We start from the raw sequence: 11,419 nt of genomic DNA, 5'->3' as shown, positions 1-11,419 counted from the left end.
GATGGAGACCGAGCAATTTGGAGGGTTCGCTGTGTTAGCTAGCTGGATGCTTACAGTAAACGACATTATGCCTGTATGACGGGCTGTAGGACCTTTGAGATACTTTTAATAACAACCCAGAGATGTATATTATCCATCTATTGACAACCATGAAACGAGACTGTTCGTAATCATTCCCACTCAAGAAAATTCAAGATATAAACAAGCAAGCAGAAGAGAAACTGTCCATGATCTTCATCTAAAGTCACTCTGAAAGAGGAGACTGATATGGCGTTGAGAGAGTTAAAAGTGTGTCTCTTAGGGGTAAGTAGCTATTGATTTTTAGATAAACATAAACAAAAATGATTATTGCATATTGTGTTAAAACGAGCCTCGGTTAATCAAAAGGGGAACGCCTTAAGTTCCTCGTTGTGTAAATCGACCTCTTAATTCTTGTAATGTTTGTATAGATTTATCGGCCTTTGTCTTGCTCAACTTAAACCGACACTTTTAGAGCATCATCTTCTTATGGGGAGTTATTCATAATTTGTTTAAAGGATGTCATTTTCAAAACTTCGGCAAAGTTCCGGTTTTTTATTTTAACGTTGATTTCTGAATTTTCATGACCTAAATATGTTTTTTTGTTTTTATTTGTTGCCTAAAGTTGGAAGTTTACACGAGTCAGTGGTTTTCATCGAATAATTGCAACATATTGTACGCGTTGAATAAAAGTACAAAGACCTACAACTGTCCCAGACAGTTTTGTTGTCAGGGATTTTTGCTCTCTTATTTTGAAATTTTACTGAACAGGTTGTGCTTTGATCAGTAAGTAAAGTCGTCGGTTTAGGGGCTGTCATCTGGACTTGGTTTTTAAAGTTAGAAGACGTTTCACTTCTTATCCAAATGGATGAATGAGAGTCTTCATAGACATGTTTTGATTAAGTGTGTAAAGATTCATTTATCAACGATACGATTCATATTTAATATGTGTTCATTTAGAACAACCCTACTGACCTAAAATCGATCCAGGACATATTTAGCCAAAAATTCAACCAGTGATAAGATATATACCTGGGCACTGAACAGGTGAAGTTTTCCAGATTCCTTGTTTCTTGCAACATAATCAAGTATAAATTAAACATGTGTCCAAACAAGAATTAATGGCAAATCCATTCACATTTAGTTTTCATAAAGTTCAGCCCACTATTGTTTTTCTACATTAAAATAATACAAACTGAACATTATTAGAACATTCTATCACACTCTATGGTCACATGTCTTTGCAAAACTCCAATTTATTTCCACACATTGGACTGGATCGATGTCTTGATCATTTTTTGCTGCCATCACATGCGTGTCGTCTGCTGTGATGATACCTGGTCATAGTAAAATAAACCTAATGTGCCTTAATCCCAATGATCATTTCCAGTATCAATTTAATCCATTTATTTCGTTTATTTTAATAATCAAATCAACCTTTATTTATGTAGCACTTTTACAACACATGTCACTCAGTGCTTTGCATAAAATACAATCAAATTGAAAAACAAAATGACACGACAAACAATGCCGACAACCCCCCCCCCCCCCCCCCCCATACACACACACACACACATACATACACACACCATGATAAAAAGAGTGATAAATTGATGGAATGTAGAGACCTGGCTTTGTACTGAAGTGGGGAAACAATATTTTGGAGACATGTCCACATCAGTGACCCCCCCCACCCAAGTTCACGGAGTACACTACCACAAGAGTGTATATAGGTCAATTTAATTCAATTAGCAACTTGCCTCATGGAGATCAATCTGGTTGGATTGTAGGAATATGACTCATGATAATCAGAAAGGGAACAGCATGTATAGTATTATACTACAGACTACTTCCTTAGTGCTTGAAGGGACAAGAAGTGGAGTAAGAATGCAGAGACAGGTTCCTCAGCTTGCTGTGGAGATGAAGGTGGACACTAAACGGGTTATCATCAAAGCACAACTAATTTAGAATCTTCTTAATCTTTCATGAATGTATTTGAGGGAGGAAGTCAAATGCATGCAGGGAAACCAGTAATGCCACATACTTATTAGGAGTTTTCATTAGAAGACCAAGGCCAACGTTCCTGTCAGATCTTCAGCGTGGAAAACCTTCAAGTGACGGAGAAAGAAGATGCCAAAGTTGTATAGTTTGGTTTTTTTCTTTGTCTCTGCAGGACACTGGAGTTGGAAAAACAAGTATTGTGTGGAGATTTGTGGAGGATAGTTTTGACCCAAACATCAATCCAACCATTGGGTAAGTGTCTACTGTTTTCAAGCCTCAAGATTGTTTTGATTTTTGGTCTCTTGTTGCTGTAATCTTTAAAAATGTCATTTTACACATTTGTCACAAATGTCATTAATCTTTAAGTTTTATGATGTTTTTAGTTAAACAGATCACAATTATAATGCAGCTTTTCTCAGTAACCTTTTGAGTTTTGTCATGTTTTTAGAAATATATAAATTCTTCTTAGCTGTGCGGTTCTGCAACTACACAAGCCAATAAACAAAACAACCATTGATTTGGTTCACACTTTCATTTAGCTGCATTTATGGAAACTTCACCTAAATACTATTCTGACACTTTTCACCTTTTTTTGCTGACCGGTCAAACCCACAATATGGAACTACGGGACAGAACATAATTGTTTACATATCAGGGAATAAATTTACTATAAAATTATAATAATGACACCATTTATTAGGAATATATCTGACAAATGCAAACCTTTTTTATATTACTGTTTGAAATATTTGGTATACTTTTATTATTTGTTGAAATATTTACTTTTTTTTTAAACCCTTGTGCCATACTATGGGGTCCAGATGACCCGATCCTTACATTGACGTGTTACCCCTAGCATGACACAGGTGGATAAAGGTGAAGAGGATTTCATGTAATCCATAGACACCAGTGATGATCACAAATCATTGAAGAAAAAAGGTTTAGCACACTGTCTGGTGGGGTCTAGATGACCCCACTCCCAATGTTAAAGTGCCATAGCATAAGGGTTACAGCTCCACATGTCATTAAAATTTAAGACTGATGTGGTTTAAATGAAATTCCAAATGACAAAATGACATCAGGCTCTTTTGTAAACGTTAGCAGTTAAAAGGAAATCAAGAGTGTTTTTTTGTTTTTTGAATATACATATTTAAGTCTGAAGGGTCTTAAAGATGCTTTACCTCTCCACCAGGGCATCCTTCATGACCAAAACGGTGCAATACCAAAACGAGCTGCACAAGTTCTTGATCTGGGACACTGCAGGACAAGAGCGGGTTTGTATTCCACACTCATACAGTAGCCTCAAATTCTGATTTTCAGTGACTCGACAACAAAAACGTTAAATAAAAGCAGATTGTTTAGTCGTATCATTTCTATTGCTTGCTTTTACAGGAGGCAAAATAGCTCTTGGAACGTCAGTCACTACCTTATGAAGACTCTAAGCATGCAAGTACTGAGTACTTCAGACAGGGGGCAATATCTTCCTGTTTAAGTTTCAAGTTCAGGCTTTTTATGTTTGTCGACTTCTCTGCTTGCTCATGATTGAGTCTCTTTTTTTCAACTCTTAAGTTATAGGTTCTTTAAACAGTTAGTAGTGTTTTTAAAAGATTAAGTATTTAAGTAATCTTTCTTCTTTCTGTTTCTTTCTCTTTTTTATATTCATAGGAAAAAAAATTGTGAGTCTGTGGTTGCCTTATGTGCTAATCTATAATTTCCCATCTGACAGATGGGGGAAAAAAAACACATTTTGATGTTTTAGCACCATCTCCACAATTATTTAAGTAAAATCCACACCAACACCCGGACAGATATTGTGTAGTAATCAACTTTCTCTTTTGACTCACACTTTATAAGAATCCTTTGTCCATGTTACTCATTCCTTTCTTGCCTTTGACTTTTTCTTTTTTTTTTTTTTTTGTACAGTCTGGAGCTGTTGTTTAGGATGTCCTGTTGCTAAAGGGACACATCCTTCCTTCTTTGTTTGACCCTTCCTGGCAGTTGCCTCTCCACAGCACTCTTTAAAAAAAGGACAGCAAAGTAAAACCGGAATTTCTCATTCGGCTTGCTTCTTATCTGAAAGGAATGACTTCTATGCCACTTAAAAATGTTTTTTTATTCCCACAAAAAAAGTTGTCTGTGTTCAACCCAAATTATTTTGCTTTTAACATTTCTTTGTTTTTAATTTTAACATTGGCTCTCTGCATGTTTTTGTTTGCATTTTTTTTGTGCAAAAACAAAAACACACAAATCTAAGCTATAACATAGAGAAAATCTGGGTGCCATCCACTGTCTCAAACCCATAAGTCAGAACAAAATGAGGTTTTAAGAGAACGTACAAGCTCAACTGTCAGCAGCCCACCGGGCTGCGCTGTCTGACTGCTCTTTATCACATGAAAGAAGCAGATGGACGCTTGCTGCATGTGGAACAGGAGTTTTTTCTTTCATTACAACCAGCTCATGCTTATATCAATTAATCAGCTCCTCTGGGTCATCCCAGGAGCAGTTTTCAATGTTTCTTTGTGGCCAGATGTCTGGCCTTGCTGCGATTGCTCTTTGGGCTGAGGCGAGTATAGACCACACAGGACTGGCTCATGCTCGCCAACTGAGCAGACAGTGCTCTCCTCAGTGCCTCTGCCAAGTATCCCGGGCTGGATTCTTGCTGGCAGTCTTGGGGCCAGTAACAACTGTTATTATGTGGAATGTGGGCTTTCCTGGGATAACACTGTCACTCGGATGGATCGTTTATTCCGTCCTATTGTAAAAGGAAAATACAATTTGCAGGAATTCAGGGTCATTCTAAATGGGAAGCGATGTTTTTTTCTTTTCTTTTTTTCTTTTTTCTCCAGAGCTGTTGATATAAAAGCAAGAATTTAAAGTCTTGCACTTGACACTTGCACATTTTATCAATTAACCAGCTTTCCAAGGTCATCCCTGGAGTTTTGAAAACATCTGTTTTTTGTCTTAGAATTTATTTCTGTTGTTTGTTTATTACAGTTCAAATTATTTTCAATTTAGGTTTAATGAAACTTCGAGTAATGCGTTTTGTTTTGTTTTTATAAAACTGTGCCAGTGTAATAGTTGAGCCTCAATCCATGAAAAACCACAAAACTATTTAATGTTGTTGGAAGTAAAACTTTATTGCTGTGCTCTTATATTAAAGAGAGTTATGCAGTAACCTTTTTTTGTTTAGGAAAAAAGTAACTGGAACAAAGTCGGGGTCTGAAAACACAAGAAAAAGTTTTAGCCTTTTTTTCTCTCAATGCCAATTACTAGAAATGATGTGAGATCAAAGAAACAATGCAGGTTAAGCAAATACATTTATATTTAGGCATTTATTCAAAACAACGTAAAACGAGTTGTACTACAAGCAGAACCATTAAACTAATTAAATACAGTTGAAACCAGAAGTTTACATACACCAACAAGTTTACATACAATTTGGGAAACCCCAGATGATGATGTCATCTCTTTAGAAGCTTCTAATAGGTTTATTGACAGGATTTGAGTTGATTAGAAACACACCTGTGGATATATATTAGAGAACATTCTAGAACACACTTGCTTTTTTGTAAAACCTCATGGGACAGTCAAAAGAAATCACTCACGATAGTAGGAAGACAATTGTGGATTTGCACAAGTCTGGTTTATCCTCGGGTGTAATTTCCAGATGCCTGAAGGTGCCACGTTTATCTGTTCAGACAATTTTATGCAAATATAAACATCATGGGAACATCCAGCCGTCATATCGCTCAGGAAGGAGATGGGTGCTGTGTCCCAAAGATGAACATACTTTGGTCCAATGTGTCCAGAACGACCCAATGCCGAAGGCAAAAGTTGTTGCGAAGATGCTGGCTGAAGATGGTTAGAATGTGTCATTATCAAGAAACGAGTACTGGACAGACATGGGCTGAAAGGCTACTCTGCCAGGAAGAAGGCACTACTCCAAAAGAAATGGAAAAGCCAGATTAAAGTGTGCTAATGCACACAGGAATTAAGACTTTCATTTTTGGAGACATGTCCTGTGATCTGCCATAACTAAAATTGAACTTTCTGGCCACAATAACCATGGTTATGTTTGGAGGAAGGAGGGGGAATCCTGCAGGACTCAGAACACCATCCCAACTGTAAAACATGGTTAAGGTAGCATCATGTTGTGGGGTTGTTTTGCTGCTGGGTGGGTCTGGTGCACTTCACAAAACAGATGGCATCACGAGGAAAGAACAGTTTGTGGAAATATTGAGGCAAAATCTGAAGACATCAGCCAGAAAGTTGAACCTTGGGCACAAATGGACCTTTCAAGTGGACAATGGCCTGAAGCATATCGCTAAACTCGTTACAAAGTGGGTTAAGGATAACAAAGTCATTGTTTTGGAGTGGCCATCACTGGATCTAAATCCCATTGAACATGTATGGTCAGAGCTGAAAAGGCGTGTGCGTGCAAGGCGACCAACAAACTTGGCTCAGTTTCACCAGTTCTGGGCCGGTTCTGGGCCTTATGGAAGGATATCCAAGACGTTTGACCCAAGTACTGCAGTTTAAAGGCAATAGTACCAAATACTAATGAAAAGTAATGTCATGATAAAAGTCATAAAAATCGTCTTTAAAAAAAGCTAGTCTCATTATTCTGACATGTGTCATATAGAAATAATTTTGATTGACCTAAAACAGGAAAGTTTTACTTTTATTTCATGTCTATGAGGGAAAAAAAGGACGTGTATAGTTTCAATTGTAGCTTCTGGCGTCTCCTTAATCAAAGTTAAAATCTGGTGAAGAATGAATACAGAACTATTATTGTTCTTTTAGTGTTTATCTAATAACATCTCATCTTCATCTTCCAAAAGTTTCGTGCTCTGGCGCCGATGTACTACAGAGGATCAGCAGCGGCCGTCATTGTATATGACATCACTAAAGAGGTTATTTGCTAATGTACTTTTACAAAAAATATGTACTCAGAAGATGCTGTTGATACTTCTGCTCATTGTTTACCCGCTGTACCAGGACTCCTTCCAAACACTGAAGAACTGGGTCAAAGAGCTTCGCCAGCACGGACCTCCCAATATAGTGGTCGCCATTGCTGGCAACAAATGTGACCTGTCAGATGCCAGGTAAGCCTCAGATGAGGTTATAGCATGTGATGATAAGCTATGCTAACATGCAGCGTAGCAATAACTCCTTGAGAAATATGTGTTTATGGAAACATGTTGTGAAGATAAACATTTTGTAAGGTTATGCTGTGGATTCCTGTTTTTTGTTGCTATATCACTATCTCACACATCAATTACCCGTCTCCCAGGTTTATATTCCACACCGACGTAAAATCCCCCACTTCACACCGGCAGGGAAACCTTTGTACATTTTTCAAAATATTGCCCTCGATGTGTGTTTTACAGGGAAGTGTCAGAAAAGGATGCCAAGGACTATGCTGAGTCCATCCATGCCATCTTTGTGGAAACCAGTGCCAAGAATGCCATAAACATCAACGAGGTCTTTACAGAGATAAGTGAGTGTGTTTTTGAATACTCTAAGCAGCTGGAATCAGCAGATTTACCTTACCGTCAAGGTAATGGTAGGAAGAAAACGTTTTAGTAGTGCATTTTTAAAGCACCTAAATAATAGATCATAATGAAATTGATTTGTTCTTGCTATTTATTCTCATGGCTGTTTGACAGTTAAATAGCCTGCATGTTAAGGCAAATGAGTTTAGTCATGTTAGTCGCAGGTTGATGCTTTTTGGAGCAAAAAGCTAATGGCGTTGTACACTGGAGCATTTAATCTGGTTTTATTAGTGTCAAATAGTTCTGTTTTTGCTTGAAATATTCACATAATTTGGTTTAAAACTGCATTCCGGCTTCTTTATCTGTCTGAATTGAAAATAAATAAAAGGAGATAGGAAGGACTTTGAAATGAAGAAAACCCAGAAACAGCACAGAGAGGTCACCTTTTTATGTCAAGTCACAGATGTTACTCCTAGATTGAAAGAATTTACTCAGATTCCTTTTTTAAAACTTTGATGCAAAGTATTGCTTCTTATAAAATAACATTTGTATTACCTAAATATGATTCAGTGGATACACTTTTTTTTTATTCTAAAGGCTTAAATGGAGGTTTGGGGGTGTTTTGTTCTGCATGTATAGACATTTCTTGCACCTCTCTGCACATAATTGATATAAAGAACAGAGAAAATAAATACAAAGTTTTATTTTAACTATTGAACAAAACTTAAAAGCCAGAGTTTAAATTTGAAAAAAAAAAGAAAAATCTAGTTGAAACCCTGAAAGTGCATGTTTGTCCCTGCAGGCAAGCGCATTCCCGTTGTTGATGCAGCAGGGGGAAGCTCGGCGAAAAGTATCAAACTAGGACGGCAGGTTTCAGAGTCTCGCAAGACGTGCTGCTGATGATGGGAACTGTCCTAAGAAGACCCGAGATGTGACCTTTGCTTCCCCGCAGTGCTTCGGACCTCCACTCACTCTCAAACCTCCCATAATAACCAGCAGCTGGGTGCAGTGCGACTGACTGACAGCTGCAGAAAACACGTTTTTATGACGTTGAGTGGAGATAGGTCATCATCCATCACCTCGAACATGATGACAGGAGAAACATTTTTGTGCAACAATGAGTGCATGCATTTCTAAAGAAGCCTTGTGCAATTGTATCATAGCCAAAGTATGATTAGAATTTTTAAGTTTGTAATACATGGATTGAGAGGTCATTTGTACTTGTACAGTTGTACAAATCTGCTATTTTTGAGCAGAAAAGAGCAAATCAGTTATTTTGATAGCCCTTAAGTTATTGTATTTTACTTTGATGGGTAAGTATCACTTAAAGAATTATCGACTTCAAGAGCAAACTGTCCTTAGTATCAATGCATGAACTCTTTTCTTTTGTTTTGTATTATTATTATTTTTTACAAGAAACTAAAAAAAGCATGTTATCAGCTACACTCGTGACTGATTGTCCTGAGCGCCTTGTTTAAATCGGTTGGTGTGAGTTCTGATCAGCTTAGGGTTTCTGTGCTGTGGGAAACAATTGCCCAGTAAAAGATGAAGAAATGAAAGGTATGTGGGACATTACTTCCTCTGTATGCTGGGAACAGCTCAGCATTTAGTAGTATTGGTGCCTCTGCCATGTTTGCTCAGTAAAGATGTAGCTGAAGCAGAGAGATAAATACAACTTTGGAAGAAGAAAAAAAAAGGGCTGTCTAGTTTATCTTTGGTGTTTAATGTGCTGTCTTTCATCATCATGTTGCACTAAAAAAGGGATGTCTCTAAAGTTCCCTTTATTTTTGAGCTTTTTGTTGCTTTGACTTTTGGCTTTTGAATATCAAACAATAACTTAAAATTGTAAACTTAAATCTCAGAATTAGCCTTTTGAAACAACCAGTCTGCTGTTCAGTAAACGGCCCCTAGAGGCATTACAACGACTCCTATGTTCCATGCTGTACACGGTTTACAGAGAATCGTGTCAGTGCTTAATGGTCACTGGTGAGCTGCCCACTTTTTAGTCTTTCTCTGCTTCTTGGAATGCTAAACAGCAAGTTAAATGATAATTTTTGTTTTTTATTGTCCCATCTTCTCTTCACCACCACTTCACCTAATCAGTACCAGCTTTCATACCTAGTGATGAGATGAAAACTGTCAGATCATACATTTCTATTTTTTTTTCTCATGTATATCAGGTTAGCAGAAGTTTTATAGCAGCCATGGGGCTGTTGACCCCCTGCTGAACTTTGGTCACTATTCTGCTCTGAATTAATTTGATTCTCTGTTCCAGAGTCGCCCTATTAATCCCCCCCCCCCCCCCCCCCCCCCCGCTTTTATGTTTTATGCGTCAACAATCGGACCTTGAGCTTGGTTCTAATTGTGGCGTAATGCATAAGAGTTTTTCCACTTTTCCAGAGTATTTAAATTCCTGGACATGGTTTTCATGAAGCTGTTCAGAGTTGGCCCAATTGGGGACAGGCAGCACATTATGGCGGGATTCAAAACTCACTAATTATGTCTGTTATTTTATCCCTGTCTTTCGGATTTTCAAATTCCTTTTTTATTTTTTACAAACAAGACAAAAAGTAGAGTGTATTTCATTAGTTATATCAAACATATGGTCTCATTCCCTCTGACTCTGTCAAAGGATTTTTCAATGTTGAATGCACCTAATGCAGACTTAATAACTCTTTCTTTCAGTTGTAGTTGAGTAAATAGATTGAGAATGAGACATCTGTCTTGTTCTTTGATTATTTTCAGAGTAAACTGTCTCTAACATTTTAGTCATCTTTGCTTTCAGCTCTTGCCAGTCTTTATTGCAATTTCATTCAGTTTAAAAGGGAAAATGTCCTCATACTTCTTACTGGGGAAATTTTGACCCATATTATGAATGTTGCTGCCTGTTGTGTTCTAAAAATCACACTATGGAGGGGTCTTATAAAATGTCATAGCATTTTAAGTCTTCATATGTTGTGCCAGGTTTTGCTCACGTTCCTTTTTTTTATATGAAAGCTGTCATGCCAAAGCTGTTTACCCACCCACTAATTAATTAATTTTTAAGGTTAATGTTATGCTGAAATGCTAATTGCATGAAATTGTGATATAAAACCTGAATATGTCTGGAAATTAAAGACTATATCAATAATGTTCCTTATTTTGGTTTTGTATTAAAAACTGTCTTGGGCTGGCCCAGGCAATGTGTTTCATCTATATTATGTATCTTTTATTGTGGAGTTATATGGCACCAGCTCACACACAAATGAATGAAATACTCCTATTTACTTGTGTCTGAGCGCAGTATATCTGTTCACCATTTGTTGTAAAACAGTTAGCATTGTATTATTTGTGGCATTTTACTGTTGTACAACTCTTGGGACAAAATGCGTGAGAGCTCTTGTTCAATAATCCAAATGTGTAAAAAGGGAATTGTTTGTTGGTTACTAATAAAACTGACAAATACGCCGAATGCTTGGTGTGTCACACAAGAATGAAAGAATGCTGTCTGACTGAAAATGCTCATAAAGAGAATTGTTCTCTGGGGATGTTGTAATTGTATTGTTTTGTTCTGGCAGCTCACTGCATGGCTATATCCAAAAATGGCATTATAATGTATTAGAGGGAGTTTCCACTACAACTAGTTTTATCATTAAGGCTACTTAATGAACTGACATTCCTTTCTAAGACGCTTTGTTTATTGGATAGTAGTTTGGTGCTTTTTTTATATATATTTGGTAAAAAATTTACATCTGATTTACTCACTATGAATAGACATATTCCGAAGCTTCACATTTAATTTAAACACAAACATTTGTTAAAAAATAAAATTATCAGCACTAGGGGCAATCAATCGACTTTATTTATGAACTGATTTATATTCCCACTATCCAGTGTGGGAACTAGCAAGTTCACTGAATCAAATT

General features: G+C 37.1%; 1 protein-coding gene across 1 annotated transcript; it reads left to right on the top strand.

Annotated features, from left to right (window-relative positions):
- Positions 1 to 70: 70 nt before the first annotated feature.
- On the top strand, positions 71 to 10,965 carry rab22a (RAB22A, member RAS oncogene family). The gene is made up of 7 exons (XM_004068808.5): positions 71 to 303; positions 2,192 to 2,271; positions 3,212 to 3,293; positions 6,861 to 6,932; positions 7,018 to 7,124; positions 7,410 to 7,519; positions 8,317 to 10,965. Exons 1-7 carry the CDS (start codon positions 268 to 270, stop codon positions 8,412 to 8,414), a joined length of 585 nt encoding a protein of 194 aa, XP_004068856.1. The 5' UTR covers positions 71 to 267; the 3' UTR covers positions 8,415 to 10,965.
- The last annotated feature ends 454 nt before the right edge of the window (positions 10,966 to 11,419 follow it).

The sequence above is a fragment of the Oryzias latipes genome, chromosome 5 (genome assembly GCF_053564925.1).
Source record: "Oryzias latipes strain Hd-rR chromosome 5, Olatipes_Hd-rR_3.1".
NCBI classification, from domain to species: domain Eukaryota; kingdom Metazoa; phylum Chordata; class Actinopteri; order Beloniformes; family Adrianichthyidae; genus Oryzias; species Oryzias latipes.
Note: the sequence above shows the minus strand (reverse complement) of the source record. Positions and strands in the feature narration are given on the sequence as shown.

Excerpts from the sequence above, each read along its gene's own strand:
- rab22a (XM_004068808.5), top strand. The coding sequence starts at position 268 with ATGGCGTTGAGAGAGTTAAAAGTGTGTCTCTTAGGG. Across the intron at positions 2,272-3,211 it reads AACATCAATCCAACCATTGG|GGCATCCTTCATGACCAAAA; the intron begins GTAAGTGTCTAC and ends CCTCTCCACCAG. Across the intron at positions 3,294-6,860 it reads ACACTGCAGGACAAGAGCGG|TTTCGTGCTCTGGCGCCGAT; the intron begins GTTTGTATTCCA and ends ATCTTCCAAAAG.